At 46.8% G+C, this 21,970-nt stretch overlaps 1 protein-coding gene across 15 annotated transcripts in view; it reads left to right on the top strand.

Moving 5' to 3' along the window:
• FAM222B (family with sequence similarity 222 member B) overlaps positions 1-20,215 on the top strand; it is a 41,779-nt gene extending 21,564 nt beyond the window's left edge. For 8 of the 15 annotated variants that reach the window (XM_074844824.1, XM_074844822.1, XM_074844820.1 and 5 more), the window contains 2 exons: positions 6,202-6,329; positions 13,063-14,705. In XM_074844824.1, coding sequence (XP_074700925.1) covers positions 6,248-6,329; positions 13,063-14,648 — 1,668 coding nt within the window. In that variant the 5' untranslated portion in view covers positions 6,202-6,247 and the 3' untranslated portion in view covers positions 14,649-14,705. Of the gene's footprint in view, positions 1-16; positions 6,330-8,603; positions 12,313-13,062; positions 14,706-19,121 lie in introns of those variants that run through there. The other 7 variants (XM_074844830.1, XM_074844828.1, XM_074844827.1 and 4 more) reach the window with 3 other exon arrangements.
• Positions 20,216-21,970: the final 1,755 nt, after the last annotated feature.

Here is a 21,970-nt window from a genome sequence, read left to right as displayed (position 1 = left end):
GTGGGGGGGTGGTGTCCAGTGTCTGCAGTTGACACAAACATATTTTTGAAACCCTTAGACTTTAGGTTACTTTGGGAGAGGGAAAAGGAATGAGTCTCATTTGGACTTGAGCAGCCTGCCAGGGGGTAAATGAGACACTGAGTTTCCCTTGGAGCATGAAAATTGGCCTGGATTCAATTATGTTTCCTGGCAAGCTCTTACAGACATTTGTACCAAAGAAACTTCACAACTCGAGTTAGTTTTTGTTTTTGTTTGCAGCACTTATATATGCTGAATTTGGAATGTGCCGTGTGCGCTTCGGGGTTGCCGTAAATCCCACCAGAGGTTATGGAATTTCATGGGGCTACCTTGTGAATAACGAGGAGAAGCGAAGCGTATCAGCCCGCCACAAGCGCTTAACAACCCTCGCACAGTTTACGGGACCCCAGGGTGCTGGAAACTTGGAATAGTTTGGAGCTTTTCTTTTGTATGTGGGTGGATGCTCCTGCTTCCTCCTGGCCCCAGGCTTTGTGAACAAGCCCGCAGTTAATCGTGGAATTTCAGACATGCGTGTTTACTTTCAGGAACCTAACTTTAGACTTCACCAGCTTGCTTTCGTCTAAACCAGCTCAGTTTCCCATATTTCTCTGGCCAGGGATGGTTTGTGAGGAGTGTTTCCTTTGTGTGCTTACCCTGTAAGGCCTCTTGGGAAGCTTCAGAGACTGGCGTATTTAAAAACTTGGCAATAACTCTGCATATGTGGTCTGTTTAGATAAAGCTGTGTTAGAGTATTAGAAATTTCCTAGTAGTACCAAGTTGCTTTACACCTAGGTTTTACTCTAGCTTGTAAAAGTACCCCCTGGCCTGAAGGAGCACTGGGTCTGGCAGAGGCAATACTAAGCTTTGAGTATCAGCCAGAAGATAGTATGTCTTTTTTAGTCCAGAAAGGCAATACCATGGTAGGTTTTACTGGAACTGATTCTTAGCTCTACAGGGAGGGCGTCCCTGGGCAGTGGGTGGAGGTGACTTCTTCCGTCCTACCCAGTGAGCCCTGGGGGTGACAGGGCTTGGTCCAAAAATCCGTGCGGGGAACATTGTGCTGCCTGGACCAAAAAACACCCTGATGTGCAGGTAAGTCTGAACGTGACAGTCATTGTGGGGATGTGACAATTACCCCCAAAGCCCAAGCACTGCAAATCCCTCTTAAGCTTGACGTGCTTTGATTTAATTATTAATAAATCTTAAGAGAAAAAAAAAATCTGTTCATGTGTCTAAACCTGCTAACTATTTCATAGAGCGTTCTGCAGTACGTGTGCTGTTAAGATTATATCCTGCAGCCAGATTAGATTAAAATCACTTCAAAGAGGTGAATTTATTTATTTATTCCAATCTAATGATTGTTTTCATCTAGAAATGTACTTTATCTTTTTATATATATTTTCAAGACAGAGCTTGTTACACTGTTTGGCAGTATACAGAATCAGTTTAAAATACAATTGAAAAACTTTAAAGGTGAGGGTTTTACAGCCGCCCTCCATTGCTGGGTGCCAAACCTACTGGTCAGCTTGCCCTCCAGTTTGCAGCTGACTGGTTTAGATGACAGTGTCACTGAGTCTGGTGTGAGGAACTGAAGGAGTTAATGCCTCAGACATTCATCGAACTGTTTGCTGCACTTTGTGTAAGCCTGATACTTCGTATAAGCGATGCAGGCCTTGCTAGCGACTATGCCCTTGAAGAAGAGCTAAAAGACTAATAAGAGGGGAACATCTGCCCCAGAAGGAGCCAAAGGCTGGATGGTTGCCTGAGAAGCATGAAGTCAGCGAAAACCAGGAGTAACTGGGGGAAAGGTAAAGGTAGCAGCGGGAGATTGCAACCACCGACTCAATTGGACAGAAGGGTTAATGCACCCCATTCCCCCCTCAACGTGTGTGCAGAACCCATGCTTCACCTTTCCTCGTCTCTCATGCTAATTGTTCTTGGAAAACCCACCTCTCCTCATCTAGTATGCAAATCAGCCAATAAGATGAACTTAAAAGGTGACAGAAAATGTTGCTGGGTGTGCACCCCACCACCCAAGATTACCAGACCCAAGACAACACTGGAACCTGGGGTGGTGATCCGGATTCTTTGACTCTCTCCTCCTCCTCCTCTCCTCCTCTCCTCTTCCTCCTCCTCCTCCTCTCCCCTTCACATTTATCAATAACAGGCCACATCGCTTACTATCCTTTTCCAAGTTTGTTTCCACTGCAAGTAAAACATTTTAACCAGTTGTTTGGTGTCGTTTCACCTTAATTTAACCTGAGGGAATCACAAAACCTTTATGACTCCCTGGGCTCCCAGTCCGGGTCATAACATCTGGTGCAAGTGCAAAAGCCCCCTCGGTTCCTGGTTCACTGTGTCCATTCCAGTTCCCCCAGTAACACACCGCCCATCCTTGGAGGGGCTGGGACAGCTGCCCTGGGGGGAGCTTTGCAGGTGCTGGTGCCCACACAAGTTGCCACCATGGAGCCAAGTCTGCTAGCGAGAAGTCTTGACGTGCCAAGTTCAGCTTATCTCCTCTTCTGGACTAATTAGAAGTAATAAAGCCAAGTGCAGGAGGGGATGATGGGTCCAGCTGCCTTTGTGTCAGGACCCTGCACTGCCGAGCTGGGACTGTACGTAACAATGGTGTGAGACAGCCATGAATGTTCACCCCAACCCCAAATACAGTCCATGTGGGGATTTCAGTTCGTTTTAGAGCTGGGTGGTGTGTTGGAGTTGTCTGCGCTAGCTCCTGCTGAAGAGGAGTCAGGTCAGAAAGTAGTAGTCAGGTGCTGAGTATCTCAAAGGGAATAAATGTTAATTAACTTCTAACAAAAAAAAAACACAGGCTTGTTTGTAAAGATATTTCAAATGCATTTGTTTTTAAATACTGAGATCTTGTTTTTGAGAGACTATATTAATTTCATGGAGAACAAAAATTGGAGCAGGATTTTAATTATAATATGGAATTCAGCGATGGAGTTATGGTCAGCACTTCTGTAAGTCTGAATTTCTTTTTTTAATGCTCAGCAGTGACCTAGATGGCATCAATTTGGTTATTGCAAATCAAGCTAAAAGAATGATTTTATGCTTCTACTTAAAATTATTTTTGTAAGTCCAGTATTTCCTTTAAAATGATTATTGCCACCCCAATCTTTTATGAACCTTTGGCATTGCCTAAAATGATTATCCGCCTGTGGGAACGACTTGCCTTTATAGCCCTCTCTAAAACATTACTCTCTGTATTGGAGCTAAAGCTTCTGTAAATACGTGTTTTGACCTTCAAGGAAATACTGCTGTCTTATCGCAGAAGCCTGGCTCTTCTGCGTTGAATTCTGTGACCGCTCTTAATCACTTGTTCTCTCCTAATGTGCCATTATCCTGTTTATTGCTGTGTGCGTGGCGCTGAGCCTCTCTGTGGCACTTCAGCAAGAGGCTTACTCAAAGAGTCACAGTGTTCGGGCTATAATGAGCATTAATGATGGAGCAGGTGAGCAAACCCTCCGCATATCTTGCCTGTCAGAAATGCTACTTGTTCAGTCAAGGAGCGCGTTGAGTGCTGCGCTGCAGAGCGCTTTTCTCTCTTTCGGGGCTGCACGCAAACTTGCCACCGATTAAGTAATGTTTTAGACACCGAGCTCCGTGGGCCGTGCAGACATGGGAAGTAATCCTGGGCTGGCGTCAGACGTTACTGGAGTAAAAGGTAGATGCTTAGGTTAATGTGGGAATGGTGTGATCTGATGGTTTTCTGACTACAGTGAAGGCTCTTCGTTTTGTTTGTCTGCTTTTCACTGAGAAATAGGTCTTGTTTTTGCCAGTCTTCTGAAATTGATGAAATGAGGAAAAAAAGGAAAATACAATTATTATTTTTTCTTGCTGACTGTGAGTGTTTCCGTTGCTTACTCGGGTAAAGCTCTTGGCAACTCACAGTGATTTTGCCTTCTGATTCAAAGGAGCTGAATTCTTGTCTTGTCTCTTTGGGCTTGCTGGGCATGATTGGGGTCAAGCAACTGCTGCCCACAGGGTGTTTGCAGAGTTTCACTGAACATTGCATGCTTATAGTCATGAATGAATCTCATCTATAAAGGTCAAGCAACGTTTCAGTTCCTAAAGCAATTTCTTTTAAGTTGTGGGTGTGACAGATCTTCAGTCATCATTTGTGAACACCTTCTGAAAGACTCCAAGAACTCCCCCTCCTACAGAGGGTGAGAAGAAAAATCGGGGTTTAGATTTATTTTACAAGGTTTTACAACTACAAATCTTGGACTTTTGGTAGTGCAGATCGTTCCTATCTCCTAGGGATGAAATGGAGAATGATTTAGACTTACTCTGTTGGTGATTGCCCTGCAGCTTGGTGAGGTTGTGTGTTTGTTTCTCACAGCACTGAGTCACGGTTACTCTGAGTGGGTAGGGTGAACGGGCAGTAGCGTGGAGCTGTCAAGCTGACATTCGGTGCCCAAAACTTATTTTTGTTAGTCACAGTGGCACCCAACGGGCTCGCTCAGCAACACTTGGTCAGCTTTTGAGAGCACTTGCACGGTGAAGATGCAGAAGTTTTCATGAATTAGTATTTGTATGAGATTTCTTGGCTGTTGGTTTAATCAGCCTTTGCATGTTAAACCGAGGAGACACATATAAACATGGAGCTAATGAATTCTACACAGTGAGTAATTGCTCTACTACAGGAAAGCTTTAAGTCCATGCTGTTTGCTGTGTTGGTGCAAGTATTCTTTGGGCCGCCTGACTTGTGACAGTGGTCTGAGGTGAGGTTTCAAATTAAAGTCTTTCAAACGTTACTGAAGAGAAATTGGCTTTTGGAGCTTTCTGGACCATGAAGGTGGTGGTGCTATCCAGGAGGCAGCGCTGACGTTGCCACGTTGGGTGTCATCCAGAGGTTTCATTCACATGGCTTGTGCAGTCCTCAGCGGTATGACTCTTTCAGAAGTGGCCTCTGCAGGGTTTCTGCAGCCGTGGCTTCTCGTGTCGGTCCTGAGCTTTCTGCTTCGCCTCTTCTGATCTTCATATGCCTCCCCAGTTGTTTTAATTGGGGTTTGTGAAACAATGACTGAAATTAAATCAGCCTATAACTTTTGAAGCCTTTGAAGCCTTCTTTCCATGTTTTGGGGGTCGTATAACAAGCCCCAAAGCCTTTCTAGCTGTCCCCTAGGTGTTTTGGCAAAAGCACTCCCTGTATAGTGATACTGATGCTTGTTGAGATCTGGGCAAAGAGAAGTCAACTGATTCCTCCCACTTGGCTCAGCCATCCTGTTACCCAGAGCTTTCTGAAGTGCTCATGGCTGGCTGTGGCTTGCCCCAGTAGCTGTGGCAGGGGGGATTTGATCAGGGGCTTGGACCAGGTGACCTCGAGAGACCTTGTTCCAGCTTAAAATTTCTCTCTGTAGTTCTAATAACATTGGGAGACTTTAAACCTGAGTTAGCTTTGTTGCTGGGAACACCCCCTCTGTACGCCGATGATGGGATTTGAGGGTAGCTGTGCAGTGTTTGTATTTAAAGAGCTTTAGCGCTCTGTGCATTCACTTTGAGGTTTGATTTCCTAATGCTGAACCTCTGCAGCAGAGGATGGCGGCACCTCTGCAGCTCCTTTGTGCAGAAGGCACGTCTTGCCGTTTGTCTAACCCAGAGCCGCGCAGGTTAGCGAGTCTCCTATGAAATGAGGGAAGTTGTAGCCATTCATCTTTCAGCCTAATGGACCACAGAAATTACAAGCTGTAGCATGCAGCTTAATCTTGCCACAAGGCAGAGTGCTGCATACTTTGCCTTCAATTTATGCATGCCGTGCCTTTTTATTAAATGTAAAAGAGCAGTTGACAGGATTTCTCCAGAGGACTTGCTTTGGCTATACCTGGTAGATAGCCAGCGCATTTCAATATATAGTAAAATGAATGATGGTGGTTTCTTTACCATTCATAACAACCACCTTTGAAATTTGAGGACAGAGTTATGGATTATCCTCTGTGTGTCGAGCATCAGAGGAGAGCGAGACGGCTATTTTAGTTTTAACCCTGCAGATGACCCACTTCTTGAAGTATTTCCGTTGCCGTTCTGAGATGCAGTAAGGGCTGGAGCAGCAGCTGTGCATCTGTGCTTGGTCAGGCCTTCGCCCAGGGATGGCTCTTTGCCGCTTTCTTTTCTCTGTTCCTCCTTGTATTATAACTTTGAATTGTCTCTCTGTTGTTGCAGTGTGCAGAGGAGTGAATGCCCCATGTTGTGTTAGTGCCTGTCTGCCATGCTGGCCTGTCTGCCAGGACCAGGTGACCTCTCCTTTCAGCTTCTTTCTTACACGCAGATGAACACTGGACTTCAGAAATGTGAGTGACGTTTTGTCTGCAGGATGTGGTTAACTGTTAAATCTGGCTCTGGTACAGCTGTGACATAAACATTTAGGATACAGTGGAAAAACTATTTAATGTTAGAGTCTTTCTTTTGTTATGCCTTCAAGGCATCCATCAGTAATGGCTCTGGGAAATCGCTGTGGAGGTTCACGTGTGTGCAGCAAGCTCTCCTCCATTCCTGGCTTTATAAAGGTTAATTTTAACCACAGCAAGATTAAATGCAAGTGAGGTTTCTGTGAGATTCGTGCCTCTTTGCTGAAAACATTTTGTCCTAAAAGTGTGCCAGCTGACTTGCTTCTTAACACCACTTTTTCCTGACTCTCTTTCACTTCCATTCATTTAATTACTCGTAGACACCAATAAAAGTTGGATCAGGCTAATGCAAACCTTTTGAGGTCAGCAGCTCTGTTGTTCTACATACCTGGGGCATATACTGCAAATATTAGTGATCTAGCCCAAATTACTAAAGTTCAAAGTTTCCATCTTCTTTCTGATGTCTCTTTGGTGCCTCTGAAATTATGCCTGCAGAGTATTCTGGTAATTCTTTTTTGATAACTTCAGTCATTTTTTTGATGCTTGTAGATTTTTTTTTTAAATCTTACTCTGTGTCTCCTCTTTATCACTGAAGTTGCACATTGATTGTTCAGCTGGAATTTCAGAAAGACCAAGGTTTCTACGTAAGATCTGTGTACTTCGTTCTCAGGGCTGTGACCTGTCTCTTGTATGTGAAATGTGTATTGGGAGAACTCCATACCCTCAATTTGCTGATGGACTCGTTGCTCTTTAAAACCAAGTAATTTACAGTCCAGTGGTAGCTAAATTGTTAATATGTTAAGGCTTGGGATGCTGCTGAAAATAGGTAAGATAATTTTGCAATTAAGGGTGACGTGCTCAAAGTCCTGGCCCTGCCAGAAGCAAACGATGCTGTTCACGTACACACGTGTGCTCCCCCACAGCACTTGTACAGCATTTATGCCGACTCCATGGGCTTGGTAATTGTAATGACACTTTCGGCAATATTAAAAAGCTTTACTCACAAAAGGACTTCCTTAGACAGCACGAAACTGGGCATTCCCCTCCTTTCTCATTTCCATTTCCAGTTCGAGCTCTGCTGTAGTGGTGAGAACGTGCCTAGGTCCTTGCATTATGTGAAGTTTCTTCGGTGGATCAGAAAGCTTAGTTCTGACAGCAAATTGTTGAGGGTATCGTGCATAAATCAGGTATTTGCTAATTAAACGTTTACAAGGCAGCATGCTGGTATGCGGGCAGTTTCTTAACCTGATGGTACCTGATGCTGTTTCTGAGAGCTGCTGATCCCCGTGCTGAAAGCATTGCTGTATCCTGCTTAGTGAAGAGCTTTGGGTGCTGCATTTAAAAGAATTTAGGACATAAAGTAGCTGGCAGGCACTGACTGGCAGTGGTAATGCTCAGCTGTTCCAGTTTGTTCTGATTTATATGGAAAATGAAACTGCTCGTACAGACCTCGCTCACCCCTGCTGCAGATGTGTGTAAGATTAATTGGTGCATTTCTCTCCATACTGTATATGCACAAGCAGTCTAGCCCCTGGCCAAAGGAAAGCTGAGTTAATGAGCATTTTTAATGAACGGTGACTTGTGACTTTTGATGGGGGGTTGGAAGCGGGCTTTAATAATAGTGCTATTGCTTTTATAAAAGGCACAGAACTCCCCATGATAGCCTTTATTCAGACTTGCAGTGTTTGTACTAATAATTTTTTAAGTGTAGTTTTCTGGATCAGACTCTTTATTACCTGATCCACTTAAATCCACATTAGCTCAATTATCTTTTTTTTTTCTTACTCACTTTCAAATAAGGGGCTTTATTCTCAAAGGTGGTCTGTGCAGTAGGAGTTTTTTAGATTAATATGCACATATTTTTTCCTTTAGAAACCGATCACTATAGGACTTCCAATTTCAGTATTTTTCTTTGAATTCCAGCCTGCATCACGGGAGAGGCTATACCTGAAAATTGTCATCCACGCAGGGCATTTCTCACTGACTCAGTATTGATATGCTCTCCTTCCTCCCAGTGACTCCAGTATAAACCTGACCACTCAGCTGGGATACTTGAGGCAAGACTTGTTTGGGCAGTGTCCGCAGCCGCTGTTGGACATAGCGACAGTGCCGCAAGGCCGGGGAGAAAAAGGGTGATTTTTCATGATAGTGCTGCAAAGTCAAGGTGAAAGGTGCTTCTTGGAGAGCTTTTGTTGGGGGGGGGGGGGGGGGTCAAAAGAGAGAGGAGCAGGTTGGGACTGGATATGGGGTCACCAGCTAAATCAAGTCCTTTCTAGGGGTGAGGGCTCTCTCTAAAGCCTGTAGAGAAACTGCTGCAACTGAGATTTTTATGCAGAAGATGGGCACAGCTGTTTTTCGCTTGTCCCAGTGCGGATGCTCTCATTAGGATACGAATCCTGAAGGCCTGTTTGTATTTTGTTTAATGTTAATGAAAATTTAACCGTAGGCAGTTTTAAAAGCAGTGGGTTTTAAAGCCTTAATGTGAAATGCATTTAAAAGATGTTACCTTAGTGCTGAGGTGAGGCAGAGAAATATATCTCATTTCGTGATAAAAACGGTTCCAGCAGTGAGTCGCGCACAGGAGTGTGACCAGATGAATTGGTTGCCGCGGGATTAGCAGGAGTGTGAACTTGCAGCTCACCAATTTATTGGGGTAATTGCTCATATGCGGAGCTTTACCTTACAGTAAACGTGAAATAATGACTTTTCAACAAAAGTATTCTGCCTCGCATTTACCATTAGGTAGCTTTGTGGAGCTCATCCCATTGTTTTCTTAATGTGGCTTGTTCATCTGCCATCCGCCTCATCGTTTTATGACCCGATCCAGAATTCTTGCACTTGCACACAAATGATGAGCGTATTCTAATACCAGCATTTTCTTCTGGTCTATTCTAGCTGGTTTTCCATTCACTTAGTCACCAGACCTAATTGTTCTTTACTGGTTTGTAGGATATTTGGATGGGATATTCAGACTCTTGCTCACCCCATAATGTCTTTCTTCCTTTTCCTAATTTTTAGCTGCCTTTAATAATTACAGTCACTGAATCTTGCCTATGGAATTATGAGCAAAGCGCATTTTAGGCAGCACATTGGGGCACTCAGAAGTACATCACCTTCAGGCCTAAGTAGAATGGCTGAGTTAGTCCGTAGTAAAAGGAGCATAATCTTAGTTGTATGCAAAATGGACGCTGCTTGAAATGGTGGCTGGTTTCAGAAGATCCTGTCCAAGGGTTTGAAAAGATGGTTTGCTGTTTGGTAGGATGCCAAACTTGATGCTGCTCGTCATCTAAGTTTATCTGAGGGGTTATTTTCTCTCGTCAGAGGAATAAATTCTCCCAGATTTGAGATTACAGATGTGTTGTAACTGATAGCTGCAGCCTGTTCGAACACTGATATTTTAGCTGCTTTCTAAGCTTCCATCGCAGTTCCCATGTAACGAAAAATAGATGCTTGGGTAAAAGAATATTTGGTGTATCTGTTTAGTGTTTATATTTACCACATAATTTGCTGATATGCCTATGGAAATGTAAACCAAGCTGGGAAATTTTTATGGTAAATGTGCCTTAAAGTATCAACTTAATTTTTCATCTGAAAAAAAAAAAGCTTTATGTGACAATGGCTGTAAGTGTAACATAAACCATAACACAGACAGGTGTGGGTCCCTTTGTCTGTTGTTGATGGTTCTTCTCTGATTCATGGTGAGTTGGAAGGGTCATCTCTTGGGGAGGAAACAGAACTTAATGAGCGTGGGTAAAAATAAAGGTTGGGAGTTCGTGAAGGCCTTGGCCATTGAGGCGAGGTAGTACTGGAAAATGCCATTCGGAGGCTCTTCTCTCTGTTAGGAGCGTAGCAGCTCGCTCAGAAGGACAGAGAGAAGCCATCTGCCTGCAGCAGCAGGTACAGGGTTATGAACAGAGAGGATGTTTTGGTTAATATCAAATGGACATTTCCTTTGATTAAGAGAAAGGGTGAAACGTGCCGGTGTTTCGACAGCGCAGGGAGTAAGAGTATAACCGGTGCTGTGGTATGTGCTGTGCTAGGGATGCAAGGCAACCTGCTTGTGAAGCTTCTTATTTCACAAAAGGTATTTTTGAGATTTCTGTAATTATCCTTTCTTTTGGTATCCATCCAGTTTTCCATTTTCTGACCCTTACTTCCTGAAAGTGAGTGCTCTTAGAGCAGTGCTGCTCTCCCTCACCTGGGAGGCCTGGAAGCTGCAGGATGCGAAGAGAAACGGATGGCTGGTACTCATGTATTCAGGAGTCCTTTGGAGGCAATTTGCTTAAAAGAATCAGAGGTGGATTTTCAAGAGGAAGGGCTGTTGGCCTGGGAACATCAAGCTCCTTGCTGGAACATTAGATTTCCTTGTGTCAGAGGGTCAGATGTGGGGCTGGGGTGCTCTTGGGCTCTGGAGGAGCTGGCTGCCGTGTTTCCCATCCTTTCAGCACAGCAGCAGGTGGTGTGGGAATGCTGAAAAATTTAGCAAAAAGGATGGGTGTTTTTTTCCAGTAAACTGTTTGCAAGGTGGTGGTGAAATCAAGCAAAAGCAAAATCGGATTGTCAAAACTGCAAGCCACAATTTTAAGATGATAAAATCACTTCTAAAGTTGTAGTCCCATAGGAGTTAAGCAGCAGAGCTGTGGTAGGGGAACAGCCCAACTCTGTTTGGAATATGATTATAGTGAGAGAGGCACAAGCGTTTCCCTAGATTTCTGAAGTTCTTTCCAGAAGCAGTTCAAGCTTGTGGGCAAGGTAGGTATCTGGTAATTGAAGTAAGTGAGACCACACCCCTGGTCTGTGTCTGGGGAGTAGCATGTTTTTAATCTTGTGAGGTAATCAGGTAGTTTTGCTGTGTGATACAAGGATGCTGTCCTTAGCAAGGTGCCACACTGAAAATTCAGCTGAAGAAATAATTGCAAGCCATAAAATAATGCACATGTAGCCTCCTTCCATTTGCTGAACTTGGACTGGCAAGGGCTTCCTAATGGACAGAAAGACACTCAAAGTGCTTTCAGATGTCAGCATCTAGAAGAGAACTCAGATGTAAATGGAGGCTTGAGCTGAAGTGCTTCCTATGTGTATTGGGTTTGGAGGCAAGGTTTTGGGAGCAGGGAGGGCTGCAGGGGTGGCTTCTGTGAGATGCTGCTTGGAGCCTCCCCTATGTGCGATAGAGCCAATGCCAGCTGGCTCCAAGCCGGATCCGCTGCTGGCCAAGGCTGAGCCCGTCAGCGGTGGTGGTAGCACCTCTGGGATAACGTGTTTAAGAAGGGGGGAAAAAAACTGCACAACTGCAGCCGAAGAGAGGAGTGAGAATATGTGAGGGAAACAACTCTGCAGAGACCCAAGGGCAGTGAAGAAGGAGGGAAGGAGGTGCTCCAGGCACTGGAGCAGAGACTTCCCTGCAGCCCGCTGTGAGAAGGCAGCTGTGCCCTGCACCCAGGGAGGTCACCGGGGGAGCAGAGACCCACCTGCAGCCCGTGGGGGACCCCACGCTGGAGCAGGGGATGCCCGAAGGAGGCTGTGACCCCGGGGGAAGCCCATGCTGGAGCAGGCTCCTGGCAGGACCCGTGGAGAGAGGAGCCCACGCTGGGGCAGGTTCACTGGCAGGACTGGTGACCCCGCGGGGGACCCACGCTGGAGCAGCCTGTGCCTGAGGGACTGCACCCCGCGGCAGGGACCCACGCTGGAGCAGTTTGGGAAGAGCTGCAGCCCGTGGGAAGGACTCATGTTGGAGAAGTTCATGGAGGACTGTCTCCTGTGGGAGGGACCCCACGCTGGAGCAGGGGGAGAGTGTGAGGAGTCCTCCCCCTGAGGAGGAAGGAGCAGCAGAGACAATGGGTGATGAACTGACCGAACCCCCATTCCCCATCCGCCTGCGCCGCTGGCGGGGAGGAGGGAGAGAAAATTGGGAGTGAAGTTGAGCCTGGTAAGAAGGGAGCAATGAGGGGAAGGTGTTTTTAAAATTTGGTTTTATTTCTCATTATCCTACTCTTGATTTTGACTGGTAATAAATTAAACTAATTTTCCCCAAGTCGAGTCTGTTTTGCCCGTGACGGTAACTGGTGAGTGATCTCTCCTTGCCCTTATCTCGACCCACGAGCCTTTTGTTGTGTTTTCCCCCCCCTGTCCAGCTGAGGAGTGGAGCGATAGCGCGGCTTTGGTGGGCGCCTGGCATCCAGCCTGGGTCAGCCCTCCAGAGTGTCGTTCCCACCTCAGCATTACCTAGGTTTAATGTTTAATTCATAACTTTCTGATTTTGAATTACACAGTAAAGACACTGAGAATGGCTTGAAGAGCCATGGGGAGGCAGCCTTAAATTAAGAGAATAGAAACTAGCCCACTACCACAAGCCATAAGAAATATTTCCAGCTGGAGACAATCCGATGTTCATAGCGTGTTCCCTGTTTTTGTCCAACTGTAAACACACTCTAATGAAAACACTGGTTTCATTTTGCTCCCCCAGGCAGGTCTTACCTTAAGCTGAACTAGGGGTTGTGTTGGTCACCAGGTAATAAAGGGAATGAGGTATCTGGTACACCATCCGCTGGTCTGGGAAGATGAAGTTCTTGCCTCTTGATTCCTTGGAGATTTTCTACCCTTGTTGTGCAACTGTCTTGCCCTGGGGTTGATCCCTTGCTTACCAGAATTGGTATTGACGAATTTCCTTTCTCCACAGGGGACACTACACAGAAAATGAGATCTGCACAGTATCCTACCCCAGCAGAATTGGATGCTTATGCTAAGAAGGTCGCCAACAATCCACTGACTATAAAAATTTTTCCAAACAGTGTCAAGGTTCCCCAGAGGAAACACATACGCCGTACTGTGAACGGACTTGATACTTCAGGCCAGAGGTACAGTCCCTACCCGTCTCAGGCCACCACGAAAACAGGCCTCCTGGCGATAGTCAAATCTCCAGCAAAAGGAATTATCAAAGACTTTGACGGGACACGCACGCGTCTGCTGCCGGAAGCGATGATGAATCCCCCTTCCACCCCGTACGTTGCACCTAGCACTTTAACCCACCCCCAGGCGCTTGCTCGCCAGCAGGCTCTCCAGCATGCACAGACTTTGCCGCACCCCCAGAGTATACCGCAGCCACAGACTTTGCAGCACCCTCAGGGTATACCACAGCCACAAAGCTTACCGCACCCTCAGGGGATACCGCAGCCGCAGACGCTGCCGCACCCTCAGAATATGCAGCAGCCGCAGGGCTTGCAGCATCCTCAGACCATGGCACACCAGACTCTGCAGCACCCCCCGAATCCTTTGCTGCAGCCAGGTTTACATGGAAGCAGAAAGATGCCGGATGCAGATGCGCCGCCGAATGTGACCGTGTCTACCTCAACCATTCCCCTCTCTATGGCTGCCACCCTGCAGCAGAACCAGCCACCGGACCTGAGCAGCATTGTGCACCAGATTAACCAGTTCTGCCAGGCCAGAGCTGGCATTAGCACTACCTCAGTCTGTGAGGGACAGATTGCAAACCCCAGCCCTATAAGTCGCAACCTGCTTATCAATGCAAGTACCAGGGTATCTACTCACAATGTCCCTACACCCATGCCTTCCTGTGTAGTAAACCCTGTAGATCATGCTGCTGCTGCTATTCCTCCTGCCTCTGTTAATGTGCCCATGGTGAATATTAACAGGGTGCCGCCCGCCTACCAGAACGAAATCAAATCGGTTGCGTGGAACCAGCACCAGCTTGCACATCTGCAGCAAATGTGTGGGGATGCTGCTGGGCCTGCTGGACTCGCAGGGAAGCACCCTCAGAGAGAGATCGCGGGGCAGAGTTTTCCTGGCAAAACTTCAAACTACCCTCAAGAACTGTGCATGGGCCAGTCGTTCAGCTTGAAGCCCCCGATCGAGAAGCCTACGCCTTCTCCACCTGTGAACGGGTTGCAGGGACCCTTGCCATACACCAATGGGCACTATTTCCAGCCCATCTGGAATAACATTCTGCCCACACCCAACAGTGACAGCTCTGGGTCCCAGGACCTCGCCATGCCTTTCCACGGGGGACAGCCAGCAGGAGCGCCGCTAGATTGTGCAGGGGGAACTCATTACAGAGCTGGAGCTGGCCCATCCAGCCAGAATAATGTGATGCAGACCATGGATTACCTAAGCGGGGACTTCCAGCAGTCCTGCTTCAGAGATCAGAGCATGGCTGTGTTGGGAAAAGTCCATCGGCCTCCCATGAACCGAGCACCTGAACCAACCGATAGTCGAAATCTTCATATTCAACACCCAGGGTATAGATAGGCTGCAGTCACTTTCACAGACAAAAATTATAGGTTTAGTCTTAATTTTAATTAATAAGCAAGGCATTTTTAACTTGCAAACTTGTGTGATCATTATAGTAACCATTGGAAGAAGATATACTGTATATTTAAAAGCTTTGCTTACATGTTATCTATCTCCTTTATGCATCAAATATTTAACATGCCTTTTGTGTCAAAGAATTTCATTACACTACTTCACGCCACAGCTGTTTCCTCACCACAGAATCCCCTTTGTGCAGCTTTTGCCTTCTGCTTAGTAGCTACTTGCTGGACTGATGTTGAGTTGCTGCAGGGTCTCGCAGTTGCATCTGTTCGCCAGCTCCGTCAAGAGCGAGGTTGCGTAGCTGCTTAAATTTCCATCTCAATTTCCTCTGAAGATTAAGAGCAACAGAATTTGTCAGGAAGCAGGGCTTATTTTCAACTCGAAAGCCCATTTCATTAATGCATTAAACATTGACCATTTGCACTGTCTAGAGGCCTATTTAATTGAAAAAGAAGCCTACATTTGAAAAGAGCTAGCTAGGGGTATGTATTTAGGCATTAATATAGGAAGAAGCTTTTCAGCTGTTTCTTGCCGAGACACCCGCGTTTATCATTTAGACTTTGTCCAAAGTCAAAAGTCTCTGGCAGATTTTTCTGACACTTTTTTTTTTTTGCAGACAGGGTATGGAGGAGGGGGGAATGGCGGTTTTAGGACGTAGGCAGCATAGCTGCCATAGGTAGCTGCCTTTTTTCTGCATCATATGTCCCTTCCCCGCTCCCCTTTCACCAGTGTAAGAGCTAACTTTGTCTGAACCCCTCGCTGCTAGGAGTCTGGCCGTCCTGATGTGAAGGGAATCCAGACCCACTGACAACTCCAAAAAGGGTTCAGCCGCTTCTCCGGTAGCTAGAATTAATTTCAGGGTGAGGAGGTGTAACTCGAGCTCGTCTCCGGTGCAGTGAGCGGGCGCGCGGGGCGGCGGGGCTCGGTCCCCTCGTGGCAGCGGTACCGCTGGGACGGGGGACGGTTGATCTGAAGCGAAGCTCCGCTCACGAGCCACTGTGGGACCCACGGTCCCGTATTCCTCTCTGTCAAAACGCCACAGCAGATCTAATGGAACCATTCTCCTCTCTGGGAATTAGCGAAGCTATTTATAACACCCCTTTTTCCCAGGGTCTCGGTGCCTAACTCCTTCTGTCCCTTTCCCACGTCACTTCCAGCAGCTAGTCGAGTCAGTGACCGTAGGACACTAACTGTTGGGTAACCTCAGCATCTTGTTCTCCTCAGTGTACCGAAACATACCTTTCCTTTCTAACAGCCGAATTTGTTGTAAGTAGAAAATTTCTCATCTCTGTTAATGAGACTAATACTTGAACATAATGATCACAATCAAGTTTGGAAATTAAAAAAAAAAAAAAGAAAATAAAAAAAAATAAATGCATTGATTCTTTATATGTACACTGGCTAAAAATATTGCTCTACACTGTAACTTTTAAGTGTAATATTTCTGTATGAATGTCGCCTGGTAGTGTGGGTTTGAGTAGCATTGTGTATGGGTGAACCCACTGGCCTCTGCCATCCACTGGCCTCCCTCACAGCCCTTTGAAAAACAAAGCCTTAAGTATTTGCTCCTTGAACTTTCCTTAACGAGCATGGTTTAAAATCTTAAGACATCATACAAAATTAAAAAAAAAATAACAAGTTTTGAAGTGACGTCATAGTTGGCTAGAGATTCTTAAAAGTTTTTCGTAAATGGAAAAATTAGAAAACATTTATTTGTATTTTTTTAATTTAGACGTGTAGTCCTGGGCTGTAACAAATATTTAGGTTTCAAAGCTTAGCAGAGTACGTTTTCTGACTCCTTGCGTAAGTTAGTACACTTATGTCATTATTTAAATTCTTTTAAGTGTACTATAAACCGTTCTTTAGTGGTAACTCTTTAGCAAAGTTAAGCAATTTGACTAAAGACGGATTAAATTATGTGTTGGCTTGTGTTGCCTTATATTTAAAAAGGAAAAATTGCCTGATTGTGTTATGCCAAATGATAGCAACATGAAGTCCTAATTTATTGTTTATAATCGTATTCCTGCAGTCTTTGTGAAAACTGGTAAATATACATCTATGAAAGAACTAAAATCCTGAGGCTTTTCATGCAATATTTTTCTGAATACATTCTATTGGAAGCCAAGGTTCGAGTCTGAAGCTGCTTCCCTTACAGTCTCCCTGCCGTCGTCCCTGTCCTACTCCCCCCAGTCAATCTAGGGCTGTGCTATGACTTTAACCTTTCCTGCCGAGTTAGTTACTGTAAGGTGTTCTGCTACCTGAATACGTACCTTTTTACTAAATAAAATATTGGCATCTCCTCTGTTCAGTAGCCTGCTGCAAATCTCAACCCAGACTGTTATTAAAAGTTCGTTTTTTTCCTCCCGCTCGTCTCCCGAGAGAGAGACGGAGCAGAGCCCCGTGTCGTGGTGTCTGTGGAAGCGGCTCCGCTGCCGGGGAGGTGTTGGCGCCTGGGTTGTGCTGGGGGTTGTTCTGCACGGGCAGGCGCAGGTAGAGCCACGCGACCTCCGGGACTTTGCCCTGGCGCAGCAGGACTGGGAAGCAAAAACACTCCCAAGATTCATCCAGGCGGGACTTTGCTTGAAAAATAGGAATCATTTTACTATTAAAATATACTGAAATAGTTTCTTTTGTTCTAGCAGTGAGATTTTTCTTTAAACCAACCCTTCCCGCTTCTGCAGCAGCCTGTTGCTGACGGGCTCTCCTTCCTTCTCCTTCCCCACTCCATCTTCTCTAAGAGAGCCTCAAACGCTGACCTGCCTCGCTCCCAGCACACCCTGAATCCCGGCATGGGGAGCCAGACGAGGCACTGTCCCTCACCAGGGTGACGAAGGGACGAGCAGACGAGGTGGTCGGGTGCGTGGCAGGAGGTGTGCTCTCCTGGAAACCTCGGTCCATGCACAGTTCTTACTTCACGCTCTGCCCGGTGCAGAAATACAAGTAGCCTAAAGGCCAGGGACACACCTTCCCCCTGGGCAGTCCCCAGGACCCCGATGCAGATGGTCGCCTGCCTTTGGGCTGCACATCGCAGCGCTTGGCTTGTCTTTCTGTCTGTCTTTTCGTCCGTGGGTCAGTGGCTCCCTGACCTCTGGCTCCAGCACCAGGCTCCTCTTCCGCTGATGGATCCTGGGTACTTGCAGATGACAGTTCTGCTCCTTGAGGAAGGAGTAAGGTGTTTTCAGATGTTTTCCCGAACTATTTGCGCTGCCTCATCAGTGCTGAAGTCTGTCCCCTTTACAGTGCCACGCTGATTTAGCAGAATATCGTTATTCTAATGGCTCCTGGCAGCTCCCTTGCCAGCTGGAGGTGGACGTGAGCTAGATCCTAGGAGGGATAAACATGAAAGTAGTGTAAACCCTTCCACGAGGAAGCTTCCATCTCTGACGTGTCTTGTCTTTCGAGCAGAAGCTTTGAAGCTGTTAATTCGCAAGCCCAGTTTGTTACAGCCCAAAGTTAACGTTTTATAAAGCCACTTGTGAATTTTCTTTAAGCTTACGATGTGAGAGATGTCTCTGTGGGACCCAGCCACTCCCGTAGATACCAAACAGAAATGTTTGCTGGGACTCGCTGGGGAGAGAACTGAGAATTGCTGCTGTATTTCATTAAACCACAGACTGATTATAAACACTGCTGCTTATGTGCTACGGGTATGAACTAGGATTTTTTTAAGTTGTTTTTTTTTTTTTTTTTTTGTCTGCAGGAAAAATAAAAAAAAAGAGAGACCTGGTCCCTCTGCCCCTTCTGCTGGTTTTATGCAGCGCGAGTGCGTGGGGCTTGCGTGGCCGTGGCCAGCAGCACGGGGAGCCATGGGTGGCACGGGGTGGGTGCTTGTCCCAGAGGGAATTTGGGGAAGGCTCTCCGTGGGTTTCTGGGGTACAAATGTGTCAGGCACAGCCTGGCTGCCCTGCTCCACTTAGAGCACTGAGAAGGTCTGGGAAAACAGAAGAGGTACAAAATCCCAGAGCCAGAAAGGTGCTGAAATAATTATTAAAAAAAGGAGGAGGAGTTGAGGAGGTGGTTTAAGTCCTGTCAAGGTGGACTCAGATTTTAAAGGTCTGCTTTCCCTGGGCGGGAGGGAAATGTGGGGAGACGTAGGGCTGCTCCAAAAGCTGGACCTAGAAGCTCTGCTCTTCAAAGTGCTGACCTAATAGTGTGTGTCATGAACACAGAGTTTTTCTTATTAACACAGTACAAAATTTTAAAGGGGTTTTGTAACATTCATAGACCCCTTCTGGAAGGTAGGAGCTGTGAGGGTTTCCTCCCCTTTCCAGTGGTCATATCTAATTTAAGCTGCATGCTTTCATCTCTAAGAATGACACAACAACTCAAAAGCTGCCTCCTCTGCATGTGCTGCGAACATCTGAGTGTCAAAACCCCTCTGATGGCAAACTAATACCTTTCTCTTTCCAGTGTTCCCCAGATACTAAGAAACATATTTGATTCCTGCATGCTTTTCCAGGAATTCGGGCTAAACCAGGCAGCTTAGCCCAGCTAAGCTTAGCTGGGAAGAGCTCTGTTTACCCACAGGCACTGCTGCGTCCCGGCTCCAGCATCCAGACACACCATTCCGAGAGCAGCCGCTGCGTCCATCGGCCCCGGGGAGATGGAGCTTCAGGATCCTCCTCTGACTCGGCATCGCTGGAGCTCCCGACAGGAGGAAACCCTTCTGCAAAGCTTCTTCAGGAGACTTTTACATCATCTTTGCAGCCAGTTAGACCTGTTTACTGGAGCGAAGATCTGGAGTGATAATGAGCCAGTGGAGACTTTGGCGTGAGCAGCTGCTGCCACCACCGAGGAGTCACCTGCAGCCGCAGCTAACTAAGCTGAAAGGTTCTGGCAGATGGCAGAGTAAGATCCAACCTTTTAAAACTCCTTTAGGGCCAAATAGGGTTTTCATACAAAGATTTAATTGCCTTTTCCCCCTGCACTGAGCTCGCTGTACCCTGGTAGCTGGTGGGAGGATGCAAGCGCCGAGTTTGACCCAAGGTCGGCAACGAGCCGAGTTGTTCTCTGCTGAAAACCAGCACCACATCATCTTCATGATGGAGGCTGTTCAGAGAGGAGCAACTGCTGCAGGTGCTGCAAAAAAATCAGAGCTGAAAAAAAAGTCCTGCTCGATGTGGGGCTCCTGGAGGGTCCACGGGGGTGGAGGAGCCAAGAGAACGGGGCACGTAGAAGTCTTGGCTGGGGGGGAGCTCGTGTCAGACATCCTCTAGGAACAGCCACCTCTTGGCTACTCTTCCGATGCTCAACAAGGCCAAACTGCAATAAAATTACTGGAGTATTTTATCTAATTAAAGTTAATTTCAAGGCAATTTGGTACAAACTGTTAATTCAGCTGGGATGGCTGCTAGCCTCAGAGATGTGCTACAATCGCAGTGGTGAAATCACACCAAGATTTAAATGGTCCCGCTGTAAAAACCCTCTCCTTCTCCCCCCTCAACCCCCTCGGTCCCGGGGAGGCAAAGGGCTGGGGAGGGAGGGGAGCCTGGCTGGGTTTTTAATAAAGGATGTGCAAAGCAAATTTGTCTTGCATTTCTCTCCTGATGAGATATTAATGTCTGGTTTAGCCGTCTTGGCTAAGAAGTGTCAGTAAATCAGCACAAACCAGGGCTCTGCTGCGTGAGCAGTAGATGAAGTGGTTTCGCCAAAAACATTCTCTCCGTCTACATCCCAAAGGTTTTGTGAGGTGTTAAAAGGATTTGGTGTTTAGTTAGATAAGGGCATCGCCGATGGGGTTGTGGTCTTCAAGAAGCAAAGGTCCAGCCCCCGCTGATGTATAGGGCATTTAATAATGCTTTCCTCTCTGGCAGCACGTGAGATGCCCGGCCAGTGGCCAGGCTGTGCTGGCCCCACGGAGCAGGGAGAAAGCTGGCAGGTTCTGGGCCTTCAGAATAAATCTTCAAACCAACAAGTTTCCAGGAAGTTTATTTTTAAACTAAACATTTGAGGCTAAATTTAGTAGCAAATCGATTTTTCTCCCTCTACCCCATGAATATTAAGAGCATCTCCTCCTCCCGCTTCGCAACCCAGATCTTGCAGGGGATTTGCTCCCCCATTTGATGCGAGGACGTGAAGGTTAAGAGGTGCTTGACGAGCCGGCTGACATTTCCAGCCAGGCACCGCACGGAGACGTGTGCGCCGTGGCTCCGGCTGCAACGTGCCCGGGTAAGTGGAGCTGGTTGTGTGGCGCAGGGTGCGTCCGTGCTGGCGGTGCTGGGAGCTACTGGAGAGCGGCACCTGATGGCGCATTTCACATTTGTGCTTGGAGAGGAGAAAAGGAAAAAAAAACAAAAAAACAAACCCCAAGCAGGGGAAACAGGGTTGTAAATAGGTCCCTTGGTGGGGGATGAGGCAGTGCAGGGTCACAGCCGCTGGCTCCTGGGTTTGTTTTTCCCTCTCAGCTCCCAGCACGGCTTCCCGGCGCTGGGCTTTCAGTGAGCACAGCCAGGAGCTGCCGCACAGGCTTTCACCAGCATTGCTTCACCACAATAGCTGAAGCTTTTAGTTCATAAATAATCTATGGATTGGGTTTTTGTTGGGTTTTTTTAAGGTAACTGGTGTGCAGCAAGAGGCTGACAATATTCTGCTGTATGGCCTGGCTATAGGAACAGGACAGTTCCTGTGTGTGTGTGTGTGTGTGTGTGTGTGTGCGCACACCTGAAAATATATAAGTAAAATTTATATAATAAATATAAAATATAAAACCAGGACAGTTCCTATACAGAGAGAATGTGTGTGTGTGTATACATACATGCATGCACATAAAAATATATAAATAAAACATATGTAATAAGCATCAAATATAAAAATATGAACATAAAATACATGTAAATAAAATGTATGCAGGGCAGGCGTTGGCTGATGCCTTTTCCCTTATCTAGCTCAGGCCACATCAGTCCTAACCAGGCAAAAAAACAGGTTAAGCCTCTTTAGGAGGAAAAAAAAATAAGAAAGGGGGAAAAATGTGTTGTAGAACAGCAGGGTTTGGCAGTAGCCAACTCTGTCTGTGGCTGGAGCAGCTGCTGGGCTCGTGAAACCCCACTGGCCCCATCCTGGGGCCCGGAGCAGCCCCCCCACTCCGAGCGGGGCTCTGGTGCGGGCCAGCTCCAGGCAGCGGGGTGGGGTGGCACTGGGCAGCAGTGCAGCCTGATACTGGGCACCAGAATGGGCTGGCATCGACTACCAGTTTGGGCTGGCACTGGGCACCAGTACAGGCTGATGCTGCGCTGGCATTGGCCACCCGTTTGGGCTGGCAC

The sequence above is a fragment of the Strix aluco genome, chromosome 19 (genome assembly GCF_031877795.1).
Source record: "Strix aluco isolate bStrAlu1 chromosome 19, bStrAlu1.hap1, whole genome shotgun sequence".
In the NCBI taxonomy this organism is placed as follows: Eukaryota; Metazoa; Chordata; class Aves; order Strigiformes; family Strigidae; genus Strix; species Strix aluco.
Note: the sequence above shows the minus strand (reverse complement) of the source record. Positions and strands in the feature narration are given on the sequence as shown.